Genomic DNA, 26,075 nt, shown 5'->3' with positions numbered 1-26,075 from the left:
CACACTTGGGGTATTGTAGTCACATGGGATTTGTGGACAACAAATATGGGGAATACGACGAATGAAGGGGAAGGGAAAAACACATTACCAGCAGCTGCATGCTACATAAACAAGGATGCTGTGGAAAAAAAAAACTGCTGAAAATGCTGTCATACCCCACAACACCAATGTTTAAAAAGAAAATGATGTCAAATAAGAGTGTAACCCTCAAGTCAAACTACTTATTCAAGCCTAAAGGTTGATGTGTCAACAATTGACAGTTGATCCAAGACATCTCTTTCAAACAACCTTTTGTCCAGATCTCCTCCTCTATGATTGATTCCCTGAAGTCTGAGTGGAGTTAAAGTTAGGCTTGGTAATCTTCTTTGATATTTTTGTTGAAATTCTCATTACATCCCAAAAAAAATCAATGAATCAAATGTTCTGACTAAAAAAGACATCTGGTATCTGTGGCTGTCGCAGGACTGTAATAAGCCAGTCCAATCATTTGGCCTGAAATGATTGGACTGGCTACCTGCCTGCCTGCCTGACTATATTCTGATGATGCACTCATTGGTCTTCACCAAAGTCTTCCACAAGCTGCTAGATTAACAGCTGTGAGTACCATGTTCATTGTCTAGGTTCATAGTGATCATGTTGGGGGAGCGCCTTTGGAGGGAGGCCTGAAGGGACGGGCTGTCATGTTGCCGACTTGATGACTTTCTTACTAGATTTAGGGACTTTTGGGGCTTGTGCTGACAGCTACTTTCATTGCAAAATAGTTGGCAACACTGGTCTGGGTTTTTCGTTTGGATCATTTTGAAAATCCAGTGTACTCCTGCTAGTTTCTCACGATTACCAACCTTAGCTTTAAGATGTGAAAGTTAGGAAGTGAGTATTCATTAAAATGATTTTCAATAGGATACTGAAGATAATGTCAAATTACTCCATAAAGGACTGCTACATGAAATTACTACATAAAGGACTACTCCATGAAATTGCACTTCCTTAAAATTGGGGGACTCACACTTCATGGAAACATAAAAGAGGATGGTTAAAATCAAAGCAGCAGATGCCAAGATACCCTGACTTTAAACCCCCGGTGTGCTCCAAAAGACCAACATGTCCTTCAAACTCTGTTTGGCTGAATACTCCCCGTGATAAGTGACCTTGATGTGTAAAATCGGTTAAGAGAAAATAATATAAAATATTAATACAATGCAGTTGTAAATCATAATTGTAGCTGACACACTTGCAACACAGAAACAAGAGAGTAGAAATTATTCAGTATGTGCTTACGTGCACTGGGCCAAAATGCTGAAAATTGAAGCTCCAGGTACATTTTATTTTTGCAGAGCAGAGCCATTTTCAGCAAGTCTGCCTGCTGAAAGTTTCCTTGCAGCTCACATTATCTGTGGACACACACCACAGAACGACTAGATTGGATTCCCTATATCGGTCTCCAACTAAACATGAATTTGTGATAATAATTGTGATGACAAGTGAACTGCCCGTGTTAGATTAGTGTTTGTTGGTATGTCATTGGAGCATTTCTCCCGAGATGCTTGCTAATGAATTCTGCTGAAATTTTACTCCCGCTTCACTCCACGCCCCTTCCCCCCAACACACACACACACACACACACACACACACACACACACACACACACTCACATCCCTGTTCTAATAAAAGAACTCACCATCTTCACAAAAGCATCCCAACTGCACAGTTGCTTCTATGTTATTGAATTTTTGTCTCCCAGAAATGAAATGAAGGTGCTCTCCTTTAGCAAGCAGAGAATACATGGAATGACAGAATGGCTGCAGGAGTGCAACATACAGAATCAGCTATTTACTGTTACCTTTGTGCTTGTATGATTTTTGTGGCCCATGTCTACATCACCTCCTCCTTGTGTCTGTGCAGGTGGGTGCACTGGGCACCCTGGGTTACCATTGCCAGGTGAAGTTCAAGGAGACTCCTCAGTATGCCCGTACTGCATTTACTACAACCAAATTAATGACAGCAAAAATGTTAATGAGCAGCCTGAAGACCAGCATCATGGGTACAGCAACTCATGCCATGGCAACAGCCCGTGTCATAGTAACAGCCCATGTCACTGTAGCAGCCCCTGCCACGGTGATGCACAGGTGTCTGAGCCAAGGAAAAGGCTGTGCGAGCGTTGCTGGGCGGGACTCCAAACTAAACTGGAACTCATTGTTGGCAGCAGATACTTCAGCAGAGGAATCATGATTGCCATCCTTATTAACACACTGTCGATGGGCATAGAGTACCACGAACAGGTATGTTTGTGTGTGTGTGTTAGCGTTAGAGGCTGTATGTTTGTGTATGCACATGCGTAGCCATGTGCATACCTCTTGCAGATTGGATGTGACTACAATTTGATTGAGAACGGATGTGCTAATCATTGTGTTTGTGATGGAGTCAATAAACTTACCCTTCAATCATCATTTACAGCACCGAGCATATGGGATCACGAAGTGTGTGTGTGTGTGTGTGTGTGTGTGTGTGTGTGTGTGTGTGTGACTGTGTGGGTGTGTGCATGCATGTGTCAGGAGGTGGAGAAACTCATAAGTCCTGAAGTGTTAATTAAAGCGTGACCCTGGGACAGAGAGAGTGAGCGGAGACGGGGCAGAGTGAGAGAAGAGAGCGAGAGCGAATGAGGAGGAAGAGGAGGACAGATCTGACATTGTGATTGGCTGAAAGGCAGGCGTAGACTGTGGGAGACGTGGGAAGATTGCGTTTGGCCCATTTCCTGAACAATATGACTGATCTGGATGGCTTTGACTTCTTGAATAACTAATGTTTAAGGATAACTCCAGCTTTATTTCATCCTTTTTTTACTACCAACAAATCCTTTGAAGAAATCAAAACCAACAGAGAAAGTGTACGAATGAATTAAGTGATATATGAATACGTTGCCAAAGCCCCATATAGCTTTTATTCCCTCTGTGCTATAGAAATCAATTGTCATCTAAAAACTATTAAGTACAAAGAGCCTTACAATTGCATTGGACTACATTCCCTCATTTCAGGGAAAGTGAAAAGTGCAGTTTAGTCTGAAACACCTCAGAGACTTCTTTGTTGATCTCTGGAGAGTAGCTCTGTGTCAGGCAAATGTCACCGAGCATGCTCAGAGGCATATAGTTACTTGTTTACAATGTTTTGTTGGTTTGAAGAGCTGGGAGAAGTAAACCACAATGTTTGTGTTCACTGTAATGAAAAAATGCCACCTAATGCGCCGGTACAAGGTGGCTCTTTTTAATACCATAGTTTTTTTTCCGACGACAGCTTTATGGTAGGGACTCACAAGATGTATTAAACTTTGGATATGCGGACAATAGACTACTTTTTCTTAAGATGTGTTCATAATCTTAAAAAGTAAAAAAAAAACTTTACGTTAGTGGTTCTCAAACTTTTCCCTGTCACGCCCCAATTTGAACTCAGAAGGCCTTTCAATCTTTCAACCACATTTTTTTTAAAGTCATTATCTAGAACTAAACATGAACTACTGTTGTGCTAATTGAAAATGTCTAGCTAAACGGGAACACAAGACACTTTCGCTTATTTGAAAGTAAACCTGCAGAGCAAGATTTTTTTAAATATTATCGGTGTTTTGCAGTTGGAATCAATCTTGATAACTTTGGTAGCACTCTTGTTGGACAAAAATCAGATTAACAAGCCTGCCCCTGCAGTTTGAGAACCACTTGTTTGAATAATATCAATAATATTAATAATAAAAGTGTATCACTCTCTCTATTCCAAAGGATTATGGGTAACCTGCAGCGGCTTCTCTCTCCATATCTAAGACTTCATTCTCCTAAACCTTCACTGTAGCCCCGATTAGCAATTCAAAAACTCCTAACATGTTGACTCTACTGCTCTCCTCACTGCCAGTCTGTCTGCCTCTGTTTATTTGTTCATTTTTGCTCTTTGCCTGTCTAATATCTGACCATCAATTTCTCCCCGTTTTCTCCCCACAAACACTGCTCCTCTTCAGCCGAAGGAGCTGACAGATATTTTGGAGATCAGTAACATGGTGTTCACGAGTATGTTCAGTCTTGAGATGCTGCTGAAGCTCATGGCTCTCGGGCTCTTTGGCTACGTCAAGAACCCCTACAACGGCTTTGACAGCATCATTGTCATCATCAGGTGGGTCCCTGAGGGGAAGGGGGGGGGGGGGGGGGGGGTCCTCTGACTGTAAGTTTACTCCAAAATAGGAATTCTGTTTATAGGTATTCGTTCTGTCATTTGAAAATCCTCACTGCGGTTACGTCTCCCAAGCTGTCACAATGGCTCTGCATCTGGTTGCAGTCTTAGTCCAAGGGCCCCTGTATTCACTCCATTGTGTTGTACTACAAGCTAAATTATGTATCTGTGCTTGAAGGGCTTTGCTTGTTTACCGTGCCAGTGCACACTGCTCTCACCTCTTTTATTGGCTGGTAAGTTGTAAACAGCATTGGCCCATATCTTCTTTTCAGAATCCACATTGTCGCTGTCAGAAAAATGACTTAGCACTTTTCCTACCTGGAAGTGAGGCTTTTTGTGGATGATATCAATGCTGACTTCAAAAGAGCTAGAGCTGCAGTTCAGTACATATTGATTCCTTCGGTTGCTTTAATGTGAATTTAACTTCGTGTTTATGATCTGCCTGTCATTGCTGTGTGTTGTAGTGTGTGGGAGATTGTCGGTGAGGCAGAGGGAGGGTTGTCGGTGCTTCGTACCTTCCGACTGTTGAGAGTTTTGAAGCTGGTCCGCTTCCTTCCCGCCCTGAGGAGGCAGCTGGTGGTGCTGATGAAGACCATGGACAATGTGGCCACGTTCAGCATGTTGCTTATGCTCTTCATTTTCATATTCAGGTATATTCTTTCTCTCTCTAAAAGCGATACTGCATACTGAGACAATCCAATCTGTTTTCTCAGCTTTAATTACATATTACAAGAATCAAAATCATTAGTTCTGACCTTTTTCTTACGTCGTTACAGGATATATTACTGCATGCATCATCACCTTTTGCACATACACAATTATTCACACAGGCATTACATATTCAAATTGAATCACCATTTAATGAAAGTAATATGTTTGCTCATTGTTTTGTTTGTGTGTTGCAGTATCTTGGGGATGCATTTGTTCGGCTGTAAATTCGGTTTGCGACAAGACAGTGGAGACACTTTACCTGACAGAAAGAACTTTGACTCTCTGCTCTGGGCGACTGTCACTGTGTTTCAGGTTAGACAAACACACCGACATGCACTCTCTCTCTCTCTCACACAGATACAGATATGAATGAGCAGACAAATAAGTACATTTCCCCATCGATTAATTACTGTTAAATGGTATTTTAAAATGAATTGGGATGAGATCCAAAAACAGCAGCTGCTGCTTTCACAAGTAGAAGCCTGGATGATGTTCTCTCTTATTTAATTTGCTCCAGTTTGGGAGTGCTCACACTCCATTTTTATTCCAACAAAATTTAAAAACTCTCCCAGTGGGCAGGTAAGATACGCTTCACAAGCAAAGTGAGAGGAAGAGTAATGAAACAAGCACTCCACAGGAGCTCATTCAACACTGATGAGCATAATTACCATTCAACTGACAATGTGATATTAAATGAAGAATCTGCTCCTATTCTTCTCTCTTCTTCTTTATCGTTCTAATCCCCACGTATCTTTGACTTCCACCGTCTCTTCCCATCTGCAGATCCTCACCCAGGAGGACTGGAACGCGGTGCTCTATAACGGGATGGCCTCCACCACGCCGTTGGCTGCCCTCTACTTTGTAGCCCTCATGACCTTTGGCAACTACGTCCTCTTCAACCTGCTTGTAGCCATTTTGGTTGAGGGCTTTCAAGCCGAAGTAAGGGCAAAGATGCTGTTTTATTTGAGCTACTTAGAGAATGAGGCAGAGAGAACGAGACTAATTGAGCTCTGTTGTGCTGATAATACCAAAGCTGCCTACAAGAGAATAATCTCCACCATCCTGCCTGTGTGGTCTCTCCCCTCTCTCTCTTTATCCATCACTCTTGTTCTTTCTCAGTTGTCCTCCCTTTCTCTATCTCACTCTCTCTTTCCATCCCCTTGTCTCTCTTTCTCTCCATCTTTCTTTCTCACTGACACGCTCACACAATACTCTCCAGGGTAGGATGTGTTTGATATCGCCTGCCATTCACAGCTGGTGAGCTTTTGTTGTTTAGTTTTCATCTTTTATCTCCAGCATCAGAGAGTACTTGCTTCCTCTCTCTCTCTCTCTCTTTCTCTCTCTCTGTCCCTCTCTTTCTCTCTCTCTCTTTTTCTCTCCCCCTCTTTCTCTCTCTCTCTTTTTCTCTCCCTCTCTCTGTCTCTCTCTGTCTCTCTCTCTAACACACACACACACATACAGAGAGAGAGAGATACCCTTTGCCAAAGCCGTCTGCCTCCATCTTTCTGGCGTGAATTTTAATTAAATTCTGTAAAGCTTTATTGGCGTGACTACAGGAGATCGCTGCCAAAGCCATGCACATAACTCAACTATAGAACACTGGAGACCCCCTTCGCCCGTCTGGCTTCCACTCTTTGTCTCTCAGTGTTTCCCTCTCGACTTAATCATATTTTTCACTTTTACAGCAGTCAACAGACAGTGAGAAAGGTGAAGGTGAGGCTGATGATGAAGATTATGATGATAGTGGTGATCCCAGTGATGTGTGTGTGTGTTTTTAGGGAGATGCCAACAGATCTGAGGCCGATGACGAGAGACAATCGCTCAGTTTCGAGGATGAGGAGAAGTTGAGAGAGCTGTACGCTGCAGGTACAAACTCTTAGATAAATTTACAACTGGACATGGAAATATCCACACTCACCTACAATCACCTTAAAGGATCTTTTTTGGATTATTGCAACTGGGTGCTATTGTTGTAGTTTTGTTCACCCTTCTTATCTAAACCCAAAATTGAGTCTCTGTCTATATGTGTTTATGTCTGGATGTCTCTCGATTTTCTCCACAACCGTTTATCCACTTGACTTCACACTTGGGTCGTCAGCACTTCCTTGCTGACGACCCAAGGAAGTGCAGTTTCGAGTGTGAGCCCTTGAGATCTATGGGACATAATTTGTGCTTTACATACACACTTCGTTGTGTTCTGAGAAGGGTAGGGTATTAACTGTTACACTGCCGAACGGCTCGCTCTCCGCTGTTGTATGTGTGTGCTTTTGCTCCTAAATGACCCATACATTTTTTAGCATTGGTCTGGGATACAACAATGTCATGGCACTTGCATTGCTCAGGACACAAAGAAGCGTAGTGTCGAGTATGAAGTTGTTTTGATTAGCGGTTCTGGAGAAAGCTGCAAGCAGCAATACATTCCGAACAGGCACATTTTGAATGGGCACGGCACTAGTGGCTAATAATAACATTGTACTCACCAAGTTCATTTCTGAGATCAGGGAAAAGCAGCTCTAAAAAGATGTTGGACAGGACAAGAAACACAAGCAACACAAGTCAGATGATCATGCAGGTTTTAAACAAACATGAACGGTAAATTTATAACCCAAACTGTCTAAACGTCACAGTTTATAGACCAACTTTGACCTGCCATACTTGTCATAGTTGTATATCACATAAGGCCAAGCAGCCCCAAAGATAATTTTGACGAAGCCCCAAAATTCTGTAAAATTGTTCCATAGTTTGTATTCAGTAATCATTGAAAAACAGCAGCCTGGGAGTACATTAGTAGCCGAGTGGTTACAGTGCATGCCATATATTTGCAGTGTCATCCCTCTCTCTCCCATTTCTACACTGTTAATTAAGGCGAAATGTCCCAAAAAGCAATCTTAAAAAAAACAAAAAACCAACAGCTGCACATCTCAGAGTTTCTCTCTGGGGATCTATAAGCTGTTTTCTAAGATTGTTATCTATTCTGCCAGGGATAGAAAATGTCAGTTGTTGAACTGTGGTATGTATTCATGGTTTTTTTTGGCCTAAAATTTACAACGTTTTTATTAAATAGTGTCTAAAAAATATTGGTATCTACATTTTAAAATTCCACTATGTGCATCTTTAAATAATAAAATGTAAACTGCACTTTAGGTGCTTAAATTCCAAAAACAAAAAATGTGGACATCACCTCTGTGTCTTCAGTGGTTGCTACAGCCCTGTTCATAACCAATACAAATGATGGCCAAAAATGAAAATAAAAAAAGTCCCAACTTTCAATAAACTGGAATCAACCTGTAAAGAAAGTTTGCATAATTGTGTGTGTGTGTGTGTGTGTGTGTGTGCGCCCGTGCAGAGCTCAAGATTCAGGCCATGATGCTGAGCCCCAATGGTCTCTTGAACCCCAAAGCCTCCATGCCCCATCACCTTCCTCCTGCTTTGCCGGTCATCACGCACACTGCAGCCACGCCCACCATAAACTACAGCCAGTCACGGCGAGCGAGCGGTGCTTCCATGGACATCCACAGCCTTGAGCAGAGGTCACCGGTGAGCCTTGGACGCGTGCCTCAACTTATATTATCACCACATTAAATATCAGTAATAAAGTTGATTAACAGAAGCACTCAAACTGAGAATGATGAAATATACTAAAAAGGAGACAAAGCCAGGCTGAGCTGTGATTTAGATATGATTGGAAAGAAGAATATCTACATTTTGAAATTGGGGATTTGTGATCGTTTTGCACAAGTTCAAAACCTACAAAATATCAGAGTTTTATAATCCATATGAGAAAATAAAACCTTCCGTGTTTCTCACAAAAAAACAACATCGTTGGCATTCTTAACACCTAACAAATTACTTGAATATATTTCCTTCCTCATATAACATTTGCAAATATCTTGCAACCAATATTTTCTCAGCCAGCCTGCTCTATTAATAAGTCATGTCTTGGGTCTGTGTGTCAATACGTCTCATACTCGAGTGGATCCAAGCAAAGTTACTATCAGCTCTGATCATGTGGCGTGTCAGAATCATCACAGGAGAGAAATGTGTGTTTTTAGGCGTGACAGAGAGTGTAACCTGTGCAGTGCAGAGAAAAATGATATGCATTGCTGCTCTTTTCAACCGCCGCTGCCTGTTAATTGGTGGCACGCTGCTGTCAGTGATGGTGTTCTCTCCAGCTGTGGATGTTTGAGTGGTTGGACGATGGGGATTTCCTTCAAGTTTTTTCCTGGCCTTTTGGTGACATTTCAGGTGGTTTCACTTATTAGCTTTTGCTTGCGAAATAACGTAGGTGTTTTTGACTGTCGTCACCCTCTTTGAATCTGGTTTCACACAGAACAATGCACATCATTTTTTACAATACTGCTTTTCTCAGAACTAGTGGTGAATGAATATATTTGACTTATTTAGATTAATGGTCCTGCTTTTTTTTTCTGTGCAGTTTGTCACATGGAGTAGCATTCACTTATGATTTGTTAATCCATCACAGAAATTAGGAGTGTTTGTTTTGATGCAACGGATTTCCCCGCTAATACAAACACGACAGAATTATTGTCACGTAAAAATGTGATCACATATAGGCCTGAATCGAGATCGTGATCGTATTTCAGTTAATCGGACAGTTTGTCCTCATGTACAGGCTGGTATTTGGTTCACAGCACTGCTACTGGCCAATAAATTCACAGAGCACCTTTAATCTGTTTAGAATTAAATCTTTATTTGCGCTTAAAGGAGTCCATTTAGAAATCCAACTAGTTGTTCCTGTTGTTTGAAGTTGCCTTCACAGGTTCCGTGGGACTGCGGTTCAGAGAGCCGTCGCTCCAGCTGGACCAGCATCGGCCGAGCCCCCAGCCTCCACAGGAAGAGTCAGTCAGGGGAGATGGAGTCCCTGCTGTCCGACACACACACAAGCTCAGACCTCAGCAGCAGGGAGCATTCGCTGGATCAATCGGAGTACCTGCAGGTGCCCATGCTCCACCCGCCCGACTGCAACGGCACCACCTTTCACCTCCCTGATGATGCTGCCCTGACCACGCTCTGCCACAGCGATCAGGAGGAGGAAGAGATAGAGGAGGTACAGCTCTCTGCTTGTGTTTTAGTTATTAAAATATAGATGTTTGTTTGTGTGAGCGGACCATGTTAAAGTTACAAGGAAAAAGCATTGTCATGATGAACCCCTTCTGTTATCTCCAGTTAAACCAAGTTGATAAAAAAAAGGTTTCGGTGTTTTCAGAAGTTCAAAAACTGCTGCTAATTATCTTGCGAAGGCATAAATTCCAACCATAGTACCCTTGGACTCTTATGTAACTTTGAAAATATTTAATTGGCTGAATTTAGATTATGAGCAGGGTGGAGGAAATTGATAAATTTGTTCTGTGTTGGAATTTTTGTGAGGTCACTACTGCAGTTTAATGTTTTACACCAAGTGAAACAATTTAAATTTCATTGCATTTATACAGCGCCTTTCTAGTCGTCCGACCACGGACAGCGCTTTACACTGCATGTCAACACTCACCCATTAACACACACAGTCATACACTGACGGCAGAGGCTGCCATGCAAGGTGCCAAACTGCCCATAAGGATCTAATCTATATGCTCATCCACACACGCACTCACACCGATGGCATAGCTTTCGGGAGCATTTTTGGGTTCAGCATCTTCGACATGTGGACTGGAGGAGCCGGGGGATTGTTGATCTTCTGATTAGTGGACGACCCACTCTACCTCCTGAGCCATAGCCACCCAATTCTGAATTATAACCATTGCATGATTAATGTAATGAGTGCACAGAAAATGTACTAACGTCAAAATAGTTTGTCAAAATTCTGATGCAAATTTTTGTCTGTATGTGTGTGTGTGTGCGTGTATGTGTGTGTGTGTGTGTGTGTGTGTGTTATTTTCAGAGTTTATGTAAGAAGCTGAAGAAGATTCTGGAGCCATATGAGCCTCAGTGGTGCCTGGAGCATGAAGAGTGGTCTCTCTATCTGTTCGCTCCACACAACCGGTAAATACACACTATACACACACACACAGACAAACACGCACACACTTACACGTACACACGCGCACGTACACACATAACACTGCCTCTAATATTCTCCTGAGTGGCCTAGGTGGCTTAAACTGCAGCGAACGGAAGCAGTTGATTGATGTCGAATGATGACAGTTGAAGTGTGAAGGTTACAGCGAAGGTTTAGTAATACAGTGATCACTTTTATCAATTAAAGCTGGCTGAGTTGAAACAAAAACATTATATTGACAAATGCAGTGATGTAGGTGATGTGTGATAAGTACAAACACTCATTTATTTCCCTCTCTCTTTCTCTCTCCAGGCTCAGGATGTGGTGTCAGAGGGTCATAGGTCACAAGATGTTTGATCATGTCATCCTCCTCTTCATCTTTCTTAATTGTATCACCATTGCACTGGAAAGACCTGACATACCGTCCAACAGCATGGTAGCACACACACATGCAAACACATACATTCACATGTTATTTTTCCGATACTTGTGGGGACCCTGACTGACATATTGCATTCCCTAGTGCCATCGTAGCAACATGCTTAACCCCAACCTTTAAAGTTACTGTGAGGAACTTAATTGGTTATGAAACAGTCTCAATTTAATACTGACCTTCAAAAGTAAACGAGACCATCGGCAAGACGTTTGACTATTTCTATAAAGTTAGTCCTAAAGTTATTCCCAGCGGGGCCTTTGGCAGCGGCCAGTCCGCTGCAGACAGACCCAGATCCAGCTTTGCTGCTGGCCGGAGGAGGAGAGCTCCGCGTCTCCTCCTCCGGCCGGGAGCACAGCTTTGCCTCGCTGCTCTGCCGGCCCCCGCTGGGAGCCAACACTGCCAACACTCTGCTGGAGGCCCAGGTCGTACTACTGGGCCCACTGGAGGGAAGGGTTGGCACGTGAGAACCACGACTATCAGACAGCTGCTGCAATAAAATGAGAGGTTTTATAAAGGGATTCTGGTCATCAGAAACACTACCACTTCTGTCCACAGGGACGACCAAAATCAGCACAAAATGAAAGTTCCTTGTAGTCGCTTTTAACCTAAACTTAATGGTTGTAATTTTGCACTGAAATTGTATTCCATGTCTGGTCTGGTCTATTTTATTTTATTTTATCAATATCATTTTCAATTTGATTGTTTTTTTTAAATGTAGTTTTTCTATTCCTTAAAAAGCACCGTGTCCGAAAGATGCAATACAAATAAACTGGCCTCGCCTTAAGCTAAATCTGATTATAACCTCAATGCTAACATCCAGTCTAAAACCCAAACAGCCCTGTAAAGAAGTGAGGACTGGCCTCACTGTCTTATATCTCATTATCCATCCTCACATAGATAGAAGTACAAGATAACACACACACCCACACACAACACAACGTAACACAAGCTGTTGATTACAGCAGAGTTCATGTGCTTGTTGCTGATGTAACAGCAGTTTGGCAGCCATTTTAAGAACATGTGCTGTTCTGTGCTTTGTATTTTTTTTATCATGTTGTACTACAATCTTAATGGATTTTTATTTCAACTCACTACATAACACGCGTGAGAGTACTAAAGCTACTGGGAAACGAAACCCTTAAATTGACGAATGCGCTTCTCTTTGTGTGTCTGTATATAAATGTGTATGTGTGTGTGTGTGTGTGTGTGTGACAGGAGCGGGTGTTCCTCAGTGTGTCCAATTACATCTTCACAGTGATCTTCGTGGGTGAAATGATGATCAAGGTAACAATAACAAGACACGTTCCCTGAACGAGCACTTCACTCCGGATTCATTTTCTCATCTTACTTGTTAAAGGGCAATTTTCTTTCTGAGTGGGGATCAGAATTGCTTTTTAAACCTTAATATAATAAACCTCATATTATTCACCTCATATTATTTTATTATCTCAGTCATTTTGCTCTGTGTGTACGTGTTAAGGTGGTAGCGATGGGCCTGTACTTTGGAAAAGGTGTGTACCTGCAGAGCAGCTGGAATATCTTAGACGGACTGCTGGTGTTTGTGTCCATGGTGGACATCTTGGTCTCCATCGCCTCAGCAGGTGGTAATCGAATCTTAGGCATCCTACGTGTGCTTCGTCTGCTCCGCACATTGCGACCACTCAGGTAGGGTTACGATATTTTCTCTTGTGTTTACTCCATTAATACTATCTGGTGTACTTGTGTAGCATGTGTGTGTGTGTGTGTCGCAGGGTGATAAGTCGGGCTCCTGGTCTGAAACTGGTGGTGGAGACTCTGATCACGTCTCTCAGACCCATTGGGAATATTGTCCTCATCTGCTGTGCTTTTTTCATCGTGTTTGGAATCCTGGGAGTCCAGGTAAACATTTATACTGTATATTCCCTGTTCACCCCCTGTTGGTTAAAGATAAGCTTCATTCTTTAACTTTTTTTGTGCGCAAACATCCAAAGCTTGTTGTCCTTTCTGCTGCAAGAAGACACTGATCATCATTGTTTAAAATTAACGAGGTACAACTCAGAAAATGCTTCAGGTAATGAAATAGGGTGAGAAAAATTGGGAGGAAATGCAAATGAGCAGATTATGCGCCTGGAAGTAATTAAAAATACAATGGTTCAACTACAGAGGGGAGTGTGCTGAAAATGTATTTTTTTTTAACTGGATTTCTATAATATTAATTGTATTAATCAATTAATGTTGTTGCATAGTAATTTCAGGCAATTTGGCCATTTTTATCATTTATTTATTTATTTAATTAAAAACAAACATAAAAACGTACCCAGTTCTACAGGATATAAACGGATCCATAAGATTATCATGTTATAAAACAGTGGTTCACCATCTGGGGGCCAGGACCCTCCATGGGGCCCACAGATACGAAGTAAAGTATTGATTAAAGTGTACAAAAATCATTTTATTTTTGACTAGTAATTGATTCTTGAGAAATACTGGATAGTTTCTTCTCTTCAGGCCTTGAAATCCTTCAAAGATCCTTCAAAGCAGAGGATCGGTGAGGGTAAAATGCTCTCGTGTTGAACTGCTTGTACCTCACTTACGCATCGCTTCATTTTAAGGGGCGGCAAGCCAAAAAGGTTTTTAAATATTTATTCCAATGGTATTTTGGAACTAAAAGTCATTCACTGTAAAGGCCTTCAGTAAACTCTGCGGCATTTGCTAGTTTCCATTTTGGGAAATATTCCTGGAAATATTCCAATGAATGCTTGCACAGAAAATGATGCTTGATGAATGGTGAAGCTAATCTTACCACACAGGCATATATTTCTCAAAAACACACTTCCGCTGAATCATCCTGTAATGAGGACACTCCATGCTGGAGTGTGTAATAGCTGTGAAGCAGACTGGACCAGATGGTACTTGGATGTCTTAGCTGCAACATACAGTATGCCTGCAGGCGCTCGCAGAGTAATTCACTGTACAGTAATACTCTACGAGCTTTGTTTACATTACCTTGAGGTCACGGTGTTGTTGTATGTGTTTATCTGTGTGCACACATCTGTCTATGAATACAGCTGTTTAAAGGGAAGTTCTTCCACTGTGACGGGCTCGATGTGAGCAAAATCACCAATAAAACGCAGTGTCTGGGGGCAGGATACCGCTGGGTTCGACGAAAATACAACTTTGACAACCTGGGACAGGTTTGTCACACACACAAACACACTAATAGGGCTGACGCCTACTCTTACAAACTGATTGACAGCGTGACACTGATTTATGTGTGTCTCACTCTTCCAGGCACTGATGTCACTGTTTGTGCTGTCATGTAAAGACGGCTGGGTCAGCATCATGTATGATGGACTGGATGCTGTCGCAGTGGACAAGCAGGTGAAGGGACACACACGTTCACACACACATACACACACACACACAGGAAGAGAGGGGTTGTGGGAAGTACAAGATAAATATCAGGGAGACATACAAACCAATCAGCCAGTATATTGTATTTTACTGTGTTTTGGTCATGTTTTTTGTCAGCCTCAGGCACCATCTGATGTTGTTTGTTTCAAGTGGAAAGGGGAAATATTTCAGGAGAGAAGAGAGGTGTAAGGAAAGACAAAAGGCAGATGGATAAATAGATGTGAGTTGACAGTGCAGTGCTGACTCAGGATTTACATTGTCTTCTTATTTATGCTCTCTCCTCTTCTTCCTCTCCACTGCTTCTCAACCTCTTTTGTCACTCCTCTCTTTGTCTTTTTGTCCCCATGTTACCTCTCGTCCTCCTCCTCCTCCTGTCTTTTTCCATTTTCTCTCTATGTGTCTCTCTGCAGCCAATAAGAAACAACAACCCCTGGATGCTGCTGTTTTTCATCTCTTTCCTCCTCATCGTCAGCTTCTTTGTGCTTAACATGTTTGTGGGCGTGGTGGTGGAAAACTTTCACAAGTGTCGCCAGGAGCAGGAGGAGGAGGAGGCGCGGATGAGGGAGGAGAAACGTCAGAAACGAATGGAGAAGAGGAGGAGAAGTGAGATAACGGGAGGGGATGGGGAATGACAGACGTGCAGTATATGGTCAGAAGTGTGTGGACGCATGAACATTACACCCGGATGTGATCATAATTCCAAAACCACTGGCACTGATATGCTTTTAAACCAGCCCCCACTAGGAAGGCTTCCTACAATATTTACGTATTTGCCTAGATTCATACACAAGAGCATCATTCCCAGTGTCCAATTTGTGTCCGTTCTGGCTACGTTGCAACTACCGGAGGCGATTTGCTGCCATTAGAACCAGTGTGTCAATGTCCACTGGACCCGTGACTAGGGCTTCTTACTCACGGCTTATGTGTGGTGTTTTTTATCTGCTTTGTTGTGCTTCAGGGCTCTGAACTGTGAAACTCATAAATGTCTATATTTATTGACAATTTGCATGAATATGACGTGTAATGATGCCTGCATTGGCGATTAACTTTGGTGATTAACAGAGATATCACACAAATGTTTTTCTTGTTTGTTTTATGTCACTTCCTCTTCAATGTTTGTCAAGGAGGAGAAGTAATGTTGCGTTTTTATCATTTATAATATAATACAGGCACAAAATGAAAATAAGACGGCAAGCTGTGTGTAATGTATTACAGCCTTAAACACTTCCACATGCAAATGTGAAATCATTATGCTTGTAAAGTACAACACAAACTATTTAAGTCAAACTGCTCTCAACAATATTGAAAAGGCTTCTAAAGAACAGACCATTTTTAAGACTCTCCCCCTTTGAAATGCTTCCAATGAACATTGGAAACGTGACGGAGCCGTGGCGCAACCAGAATATGATGCAGCTTCATCGAGTGTGTATCCAGGATTAGTGAGGTCTGGTATTGATGTTGGGCCATAAGGCCCGGCTCTCAGCTGACGTTCCAGTTTATTCTATGTTTCATGGGGTCGGGATCTGGGCTCTATGGAAAACCATTTCTTCATGGACCTTGCTTTATGTAGCAGGACATTGTCGGGTTGAAATCAAGCCTTCAAGAGTAGTTCTAGGCTTTGATGCAAATTTTATATCGTGGCCAAACTACCAAACTACCAAATATCCTTTCTGGGTCTGTCATGTGATGCCATGGGGACCAAAAATACTTTTCCCCATAGACTTACAACGGGAAAGACACTTGAATAGCCCTTATTTAAATCATTAGGTCCTACAAGTTGTAAAATGCACTGATAACCCGAAACCAGAGTTATTTCCTGAGAACAAGGCTAGACCGAGGGCTGGAAGGCACTGTTAAAGGAAACGCTACTGCCCTGCAGAAGATGCGGATAATTTTATACTCGGAAGTCAAGCGTTTTTTTTGTTTCATGCGCCACTGAGCAACTTTCATAGGGATGAGTGGGACGCTGCCTTCAATGCTGTTCCATTGTCTTCATGCAGCCAAGTTTGAAATAGGAAAGGAACTTCCTCAAAGTGTTGCCACAAATTTGCAATCACACTATTGTCTAAATGGTCATTGTAGGCTGCGGCATTATTATTTTTCCAAAGTGGGATCCCGAACTTAAACTTCGGGGCTAGGCCCCACCAAACATACAGGGACGTCCACATACTTCTGTCCATTTACGGTAGCTGTAATTTTAGACACACGATAAACCTCTTCTCTCCCCATACATATTGTACAAGTACATGGATACTTTCTGCCCATATTATGCTCAGATACACACTTCTACAGCACACACTTTCTCCCTCTTTCTCTACCTCATTTCTGTCTCACTCCGTCCTACTCTCTCTGCAGTGCAATCTCTAGTAGTGCTTTCCTCTTAGTCAGTTAACTGTCTGGCAGCAGGCAGCGAGAGTTTTTGCCCAAAGACACCTTGAGGTGCCATGCAGTGCGCCTGTGTGTGTGTGCGTGATGGATAGGATTGAATTCCTGAGGTGGCACTTTTAGTCCGAACACACATATGCTCACTCACACACACACACACACACACACATGTGCACACTCACATGCCACTTGGCATCCACTTCATCAGTGACTTCATACACCATATTATGCTTTTCTTTCAGAAGCATTTAATGACTGTGTGTGTGTGTGCGTGTGTGTGTGTGAAACGCAGGGGCCCAGGAGAAGCCGTACTACGCTGACTACTCCCCACTGCGTCGATCCATCCACACCGTGTGCACCAGCCACTACCTGGACCTCTTCATCACCATCATCATCTTCACAAACCTCCTCACCATGAGCATGGAGCACTACAATCAGCCTCAGGTAACCATGGCAACACCTTCTACCACCTGCCCTAGAACCATAGTAATGAAGCGGTGTGTGCGGTCGTACAGTACAGCGACAGTGGGCTTTGTTTAAAGTGTGTGTCTTGTGTCCTGCAGTACTTCGTGGAGATACTGAAGTACTGCAATTATGTCTTCACGCTGATTTTTGTCATCGAGACAATCCTCAAACTCACCGCTTTCGGCCTGCGCCGCTTTTTCAAAGAGAGGTATTCAAGCTCTCGCATCAATACAAAGACACTCACAAACACAGCTTCATCCTTACAGGAACTGAAATTGTTTGTTTGTGTGTGTGTGTGCGTGTGTCTGTGTGTCAAGATGGAACCAGTTGGATCTCGCCATTGTGTTGTTGTCAATCATGGGAATCGCACTGGAAGAAATAGACCTGAATGCTTCCCTCCCCATCAACCCTACCATCATACGCATCATGAGAGTCCTCAGGATAACAAGAGGTACACACACACACACAGTGACACAAACACAAACACAAAAACATGATGATATGTGGCTGATGAGAGCTGACACATTACAATGTTTCAGTGTTGAAGCTGTTGAAGATGGCGACAGGAATGAGAGCTCTGCTGGACACAGTGATACAAGCTCTGCCTCAGGTAAGAGGCGGCACTGCCGCTGTGAAATATACTGTGTCTCTTTAACTCTGAGCCTGGTTTCCAGATCTGAACCATTGCAGACAACTTGTTTTATTCAGTGATTTATCAGGCCTGGCACTGACTGCCCCCTTCATGATTTACTGACATTCCCCCAACAGACTGTTCAGTGACACTAAATAAACCGCCAAACAAGCGTGACGACATCCTCATGTTTAGCCAAAGGCTAATGGTTGATGCTTAAATGTATCAGTGTGGCTGATAAATCACCAGCTCAATCATTACTTTATGGCACATAACTTCATAGCTGCTTTGGTGCGATTGTTTTGCGACTGAATGTCAGTGAGGAGATAAAATATGAATCAGAAAGTCCCGTCTGAAAGCTTATCATCACAGAGACGCCGCACAGCAATTTATTCTCCTTTTAGGCAGGATTGTAAAACTCTGTCATGTTGTCACAGCAGCAATATTTCTCTCCACTTAGTTGCTTGTGAGGTAAAGAGTAAAATTAGCCACATATTCTATACCAGGTATGGATAATTGCATCTGGTTGGCGAAAGCAGAGCATTTCCAGGTGACATTGCTCTGGGATGCGGCAGAAGTGATTTATGAGGCCTGATTCAAGCTTCTTTTGTTGTCTCGAAGCCTCTACGATGTCTCATTCAGGATGCTGCTTTTTTGTTTTGTTGACACAGTGCTATTGTTGGTGTACAAGAGACTTCACAAGCAAGGACTAAACCATCAGCTGAGATACACACGTAACTGTCTTCAGACACATTTAATGGCTTGATTGCAATGTCGTTTGGTCGGTCCACCTTTTTGGTCCAGACTGAAATATTGCAACTATTGGATGGATTGTTATGAATTGTGTACAGATGAGCATTGTCCCAGGTGGATAAAGCCTAATGACTATAGTGAGCCCCTGACTTTTCCTCTAGCGCCAACATGAGGTTTAATATCTGTCCACAACTACTAGATCGATTGTCATGGATTTTGCTAAACGCATTCATGTCTCAATCAGGATGAATTGTGATAACTTCTGTTATTCCTTAACCTTTTATCTAGTACCATTATCAGGTCAAAATTTGAATTCGTCCAATATGTTGGTCCATGACCAAATACCTTCAAAACAATTTGACTATTTATTTTGTGTTTAGTGCTAACAAGCTAATGTTAGCATGTTAGCACACCAAACTAAGATGGTGAACATGGTAAACATTACTGCTAAATATCTTTTCACAGCATATTGAAATTAGCATTTAACTCAAGCTGCTATTGTGACTCTTAGACTTGTTTATATATGAAAATGTGAGAAAAGTAATTGGTGAGAATGATGGATGGGATGATGCGCTCTGGTGGAAGGCTTCAGGAAGGATCTACCACAGCTCCTGGGCCCAGTGGACCCTCAGGGGACCCTATCAGAAATGAGAGAGTAGAGAGGAAAGGGGAGGGAAGGTGGGGAAATGAGAACATTTATGCTGGGCAAGTAGACATTTCTAAACAGTTTGTGTTCTTGCTCCTGAAATGCAGCTACATTCTAACCACTTTAATTTTTTCTTTTAAATTTAAATGGGTAATTCCAAAATCATAGCACACGGAGCTTGACAGTGCTTTCACGCCTAGATCCCATGTTCATCTACGTATGTTTTCCAACAAACAAATCTCTAGTGCAGCAAAATACCCATGATCCTTCACTGCCTTCCCACACACGAATAATGCCAAATGTCTTTGAAGTGACGGATCATTGCAGGGGATTGAACCCAGGTCTTTGCACTGGTGTCCAAGTGAACTTCATCAATAGGTTTAGCCGTCATCTAATCAGACATCTCCATACCTCCCACCATGGCGGTAGGCCAGCCAAGTCCCCGTGAAAGGCTTTATTATTATATCATTTCTTTATTATTAGAATAAACAGGCGAGTTTGTGGTTCATGAGGACTGGATCCAGGGTATGAAAGTGCACTTCTGTTTCTCAAACTAAATGTTTAGGTATGATTCAACTCCAGGTATCATGACGGCTCCTAATGTGTTTTTAAGACGTAGGAAACCTCATTGCAATAAGGTTCAGCAGCCTCTGTCTATGGCCTCTCTCTATCTGTTTGCATGTTTGCGTCTCTCTCGGTGTATACTGTACATGTCCTTTTTTCTGTCTATCATACACTGTATATATCTGTGTGTGCGTGTAATATGTCTGTCTAGGTGGGGAATCTGGGTCTGCTCTTCATGTTGCTGTTCTTCATCTATGCAGCTCTGGGAGTTGAGCTCTTTGGAAAACTGGGTTAGTGTGTGTGTGTGCGTGTACGTGCATGCATGCGTGTATGTGCCAGCATGCGAGTGTGTGCATGCATATGTATCGATGTGGATGCACAGATGTGCGCGAGAGAGTGTGTGCCTCAGCTGACTCTGGTGAGCTATCCGTAGATTACGTAACATGCATAAATTTCATTGTTACATACATTAATTATGTCTATTCAGAATCAGTGTTCTAATGAGCGCTCTAATCTACACAAAGTTGTCTTTCTTCTCTTCCACAGCCTTCCTCTCTCACACTTCCTGCCTCTAAGACTCTTTTCCTCTTTTCATCCTCTTTCAGAGTGTTCCGATGAGAACCCGTGTGAGGGTCTTAGTCGCCACGCTACCTTTGACAACTTCGGCATGGCTTTCCTCACACTCTTCAGGGTGTCTACCGGGGACAACTGGAATGGGATTATGAAGGTTATTTTTCTTCCTCTCGTCTGTTTTTTTTTTTTTTTTTAAAGAAGATGGATAGACGAGAAAGTCCATGTTTGTGTCTGTGCATATGTGTCTGTCTCAAAGCACCGGTTCTAAGACAGGCATTGTATTAAGCAGAGAGAAGATCACTGTTTTTATGACAGAATAAGAGCTGCTGACATTAGAGGTTTAGGAGAGTGTATTATTCTTCTGTGACAGGCTCAAGGTCTGTTCACACTCAGACCCACATCTCCCCCTGTCGGAGAAGAGAGGAAATACAACAAAGTGCATGAATATATCTGAATATCACTTTAAATCACTTTATCTATTTTCATTTTTCAATATTGTTTAATAATCTCTATCCTCTTCTCTTACCCCCGGCGTCCAGGACACGTTGCGAGAGTGTCGCCCACAGGAACGCCACTGCCTCACCTACCTGCCCCTGATCTCTCCCATTTACTTCGTCACCTTCGTCCTGACGGCTCAGTTCGTGCTGGTCAACGTGGTCGTAGCCGTTCTCATGAAGCACCTGGAGGATAGCAACAAGGAGGCGCTGCTGGATGAGATAGAGGAGAGGAAGGAGCGGGAAGAGATGAGGGAGAGGGAGGAGGCCAGCCGTCGCCTCAGCACTGCGTCTGTGGGCGGAGACCTACTGCCAAATGTGGGCACACCTGCTCAGGTAACGGACAGAGTTTGTGTTTCTTATTTCTGCGTGTGTGGAGGGGAAGGACGGGGACAATAACGTTGACAGCGGTGATGGTCTTGTGTGGCAGGTGCAGGCTGAGGACGAGGATTGTTCCCATGGCAACCTGCTGAGCATAGGACGCATGCTGTCTCTCCCCAGCGACAGCTACGTCCAGCCACTCAGATGCTCCCCTTATCCTCCCATTTGCCATGAGGCGTACTCCGGCTACAGCTACTCAGGTAATTTGGTTGTTTATAGCCAATTAAATTAAGGAACATTTCACTCACTGTGCTACAGCCACTAACTGATTGCTGTAAAGGTTATTGCTTCCATAAATAGCAGAGAGGGCTGTTGAGAGCAAGAGGCACTATTATTACAGACCTTAGAGAGAGAGACGGTTATTTCAATATTAGTGACAAAGTGGTCGAACCAGCAAAACACTGAGTTTTATTTATGTGCACAATATAAATGTACCGAGATTGTATGAAACAGTGCTCACAATCACAAAGGTGCAATGTATGTAGTTTGTGACAAAAAACAAAACGCATTTAGAAAATATTCATTAAATGGCAAACTATTCCCCAAAACAGCAGGGCTACTTACTCGTACAGGAGTGTAATTGATGCGGCCTATTTTCAACTGTAGATTAATACATATTGGGTGCTCTAGTAGTGAGCATTTACAGCAGCAGGACAGTGTGTGTGTGGGATTGACTCAAAATATACTGCAGTGTTTATGTTCATAGTAATGAAGTCACTCAGGTGGCTCGTTGATGTATTTTTAATAGTTCTTGGACAACTGTGAAGCTCTATGGCACAGAAGAATAAATGATATCAGGCTTTGGATAAACAGAATGAACTTGTTAATAGGATCAGTTGATTTTTGGTCTTGTTTTGTGATTTGTTGACTGTAGGAAAAATATAGAATATCGCCAGTAGAGTGAATCTAGAGTGAATCTGTGCATTAGTTTGAAAAAGAGTCATTAAATAATCTGGTTACTTTCCGTCTTGTATGATTGTTGGATATACAGTATAGTATTTAAGTATATATTTGGAAAACATCATCATTTGAACTCTCGACAATTCACATCTTCAATAAGACTCCGCTCTTTAGAAATACTGTATTCTGTTTTTATGCTGCCGTCCTTCTGGACAATCCATTCTCTTGAACGTGATAACTCAGACCTGGCACAAACGTCCTCCTGGACTCAAGGAAGAACTGATTCGATTTTTGGTGGTCAAAGGTTAATGTCACTGTGAACTCACGCATGTCCCATTCTATTGATATCTCAGGAACGCCTCGAGCAAATTCCTTTAAGTTTGGCACAAACGTCTACTTAGATTAAAGGCTGAACTGATTATATTTTGGTGATCGAAGGTCACTGTGACTGAAAAGTCTATCCCAATCTTGTGAACGCCGTCACTCTGATGAACAATTAATCAGGCAAACTGCACTACTACCTCCATTCTGCACTATCACCTTAATTCCATGGACACTGTTGTTGTATAGGGTTATGTTCATATACATATATATATATATATTTTTTTTTTTCATGTTTATTTGTAAATTCTGTGTATGTACGTGGAGAGCAATGAAAAACCGGAGTCAAATTCCTTGTATGCGTATGCGTACATGGTCAATAAAGCTCATTTTGATTCTGATATCCCAGGAATACAGATAAAATGGTGACATTTTCGAAAGACATGGATATAAACTGCAACATAACTTTTTGGCAGAGGCATACAACCCAGGGTGGTTCTTCTAGTTTTCTTGTCATCAATGTATCCATGTGATCTTCGCCACATTGTTTTCCGTAGGCTCCGTGTCATCTCTGGCCTCCAGTGGAGGCGGCTCACTGCTGCAGGTTCCTGGGGCTCTGCCGGTATTCAGCCATGCCTCACTGGGGACCGGACGCAGCTCGAGGCCAAAGATCTTCCTCAGCACGTCTCAGAGCATTGACAGACACCCCTCACACAGACTCAGTCCAGCTGACAGTATTGAGGGCAGCAGGTTTAGTCCGGCTGACAGAATAAGCAGACACAGACTCAGTTCAGCTCAAAGTATAGATGGATGCAGGTTCAGCCCGGCCCATCGAATAAACAGACACAGACTCAGCTCTACTCGCAGTATGGACGGATACAGGCTCAATCCAGACCACAACACAGACAGACCTAAACTCATGTCCAGCCACAGTATAGACAGAAATTCCTCGCTGAGACTAAGTCCCACCCACAGTGCTAGCAGACGTCCTTCTCAGTGGCTCAGTCCTGAAGACAGTTTAGACAGAAACAAGCTGAGTCCCTCATACGTTCCAGATAGTTCAATCGTGAGGAGACCAGCATCCTTCCACACTGCAAGCAGACCGTTACGGAGACAGGTGTGTTATTATCACCGCTTCTTCTTCTCTTTTCTTATCTTCACACAGTTTTTATTTATATTTTACCAAGACATGACGAGGTTTGTATCTTCTATGTGTGTTTGTGTGCACGTCTTGTGTCTGCAGGAGGCCGTGCGCTCTGACTCTCTGGATCAGAGTGGTTCAGCTGACGATCTGGCAGAGTCTCACCCCACTGTGGCCGCTGTGTCTTCCACACCACCACGCCAGCGATCGTCCAGTGTACACACACTGAAATATACACACCCCCAGAGGGTCATCTCATGCAGGAGCCACAGCCGGAGCCCCAGTGAAACCACTGGGCAAGAAGATGTACCTGAGCAGGCCATCTGCGCTTCGCAGCCAGAAACAGGTGTCGAGACGAGGCCCGTCAGCCTGCAGAGGCTATCCAGTCTGAAGGTCCCCAGCGGTGAATCCGTCTTATCGGACCCAGGCCCCGAGTTGGACGACGCAGACGAGGAAGTCAGTCGTATTACCAGTTCTGTTGAGGCACACTCACACACACAGCTCCCTCCCAGCTCCTCACACAAAAGCAGACACCTTACCCCGAGCCCCGTGGAGCACAGGAGCCGCCCTAGTCAATCAGTGTCTCCGGTGTCGGGCAGGAACAGGAAGCAGAGGATGAGCCCGCCACCAGGAGAGGAGCCGGTCACTATGGCTACGCAGCTGATGGACAGCAGTGTTGAGCTGAGAAGGCGGACTCTATCATTTGATGCCACAACCATCTCTCAACCAGAGGAGAGTTCTGTGGACGACTAAAAGAACACAATGTCGGTGGATTGGTTATTCTGTTAAAGTGGAGGAATCTGATGTGCACACAAGAGGGGCGGGAGCCGCAATCCTAAAGCAGGAAGGATACCTGTTTTGGGACCTGCCCCTCACCTCGTCCCATCCAATCACAAGATTTTCACCGGGTGTTCGAGAAGAAATCCTTCGGACTGTGTGTGTACGAGTGTGTATGTGTTCAAAGACTCTTACCCGTTGTGCTATTTGCACACAAGATGCACACAAGAAGACGTTTCCTTTACTTCTATCATAGTCCTAGCTTTAGTTCAGACATAGTAGTCACTCCCCTGCTATATTTACTCAAACATTAACCTTCAGCTTGCTTGCTGTCTTCCCTCTGCCCTCACTCTCGTCCTTTTCCTTGCACCTCAAGCCTAGGTCAGAGGACAAGACAAATTGACCCATAAGTGCAGCACAGGATAAGTTACTGACTGATCGACTCATGTACAGACATCATGACAAAGAGATAACACAGCAGCTAACGTTTATTTTAGTTATTGAGTAATTTGCAGTTTATTTTCTTGATAAATCAATTCATTTCTTGGTCTATAAAACATTAGAAAGATTTTCAATTCACGATGATGTTAGAAAAGGAAAAGCCTAAAATCTCCACATATGAGAGTCTTGAACCATCAAACCATGATGATTGATTAATTGTCAAAACAACTGCTGTCTCTGTTCTGAGTCGAACCGTTTTTCCAGTTTGAAGGACAGCTTCTCATCCAGTCTTATAATAACTTTTTTATTTGCCAGAACTGTTTGCTTTTCAAAGATTCCTTATCATCATTCTCTGTGGTGCAGAAATTACAGTTTGTTTACAAATGAAATAGATTTTTAAGTGACAAATTCACAAAAGTTAAAGCTGGCAAAGACTTTTATATATAAATGCTTAATTTGTAAATGCACGCTTATGTAGATTGATGCAGGCACATTTTGTTCGAGAAAAAAAACCAAATTGTACAGCAGCTCGTTATAAGTGGAGCAAAATGAGAATGTTATGTCTAACAGAGTGAAAGTTTTTGTTTTTACATGTCACAAATTTTTTCCTACCTCTTAAACCTACAGTAAACTGCCACTGGAAGTTGCTTGATCATTCTCAGATTGCAGTATTTTCCTGGTCAAATCAAACATGGACATCTTTTTGATGTTTGAAAAACCTTCCCCGGCCTGAATCCAATCATCCCTGACAGTTGGTAAAAATCAATTTGCGCTTAGAGCCTCCAAGTTGAAATGGTGTAGTGTGACCTTGGCTTTAGTAGTTTCTACCTCTCTTTATTCC

At 42.8% G+C, this 26,075-nt stretch overlaps 1 protein-coding gene across 1 annotated transcript in view; it reads left to right on the top strand.

Moving 5' to 3' along the window:
• The window catches only part of LOC142950027 (voltage-dependent T-type calcium channel subunit alpha-1H-like), a 41,524-nt gene extending 16,051 nt beyond the window's left edge, over window positions 1-25,473 (top strand). The window contains exons 10-35 of the mRNA XM_076091935.1: window positions 1,903-2,279; window positions 3,998-4,149; window positions 4,671-4,856; window positions 5,112-5,229; window positions 5,701-5,856; window positions 6,696-6,783; window positions 8,264-8,454; window positions 9,686-9,985; window positions 10,817-10,917; window positions 11,246-11,369; window positions 12,585-12,653; window positions 12,850-13,034; window positions 13,121-13,247; window positions 14,417-14,542; window positions 14,640-14,729; window positions 15,173-15,365; window positions 17,440-17,591; window positions 17,711-17,820; window positions 17,930-18,063; window positions 18,152-18,222; window positions 20,418-20,496; window positions 20,812-20,933; window positions 21,319-21,609; window positions 21,704-21,854; window positions 23,433-23,992; window positions 24,119-25,473. Coding sequence (XP_075948050.1) covers window positions 1,903-2,279; window positions 3,998-4,149; window positions 4,671-4,856; window positions 5,112-5,229; window positions 5,701-5,856; window positions 6,696-6,783; window positions 8,264-8,454; window positions 9,686-9,985; window positions 10,817-10,917; window positions 11,246-11,369; window positions 12,585-12,653; window positions 12,850-13,034; window positions 13,121-13,247; window positions 14,417-14,542; window positions 14,640-14,729; window positions 15,173-15,365; window positions 17,440-17,591; window positions 17,711-17,820; window positions 17,930-18,063; window positions 18,152-18,222; window positions 20,418-20,496; window positions 20,812-20,933; window positions 21,319-21,609; window positions 21,704-21,854; window positions 23,433-23,992; window positions 24,119-24,769 — 4,904 coding nt within the window. The 3' untranslated portion in view covers window positions 24,770-25,473. The remainder of the gene's footprint in view (window positions 1-1,902; window positions 2,280-3,997; window positions 4,150-4,670; window positions 4,857-5,111; window positions 5,230-5,700; window positions 5,857-6,695; window positions 6,784-8,263; window positions 8,455-9,685; window positions 9,986-10,816; window positions 10,918-11,245; window positions 11,370-12,584; window positions 12,654-12,849; window positions 13,035-13,120; window positions 13,248-14,416; window positions 14,543-14,639; window positions 14,730-15,172; window positions 15,366-17,439; window positions 17,592-17,710; window positions 17,821-17,929; window positions 18,064-18,151; window positions 18,223-20,417; window positions 20,497-20,811; window positions 20,934-21,318; window positions 21,610-21,703; window positions 21,855-23,432; window positions 23,993-24,118) is intronic.
• Window positions 25,474-26,075: the final 602 nt, after the last annotated feature.

Source organism: Anarhichas minor, unplaced genomic scaffold (genome assembly GCF_050575085.1).
Source record: "Anarhichas minor isolate MPS153535 unplaced genomic scaffold, ASM5057508v1 ptg000014l, whole genome shotgun sequence".
Classification (NCBI taxonomy): Eukaryota; Metazoa; Chordata; class Actinopteri; order Perciformes; family Anarhichadidae; genus Anarhichas; species Anarhichas minor.
Note: the sequence above shows the minus strand (reverse complement) of the source record. Positions and strands in the feature narration are given on the sequence as shown.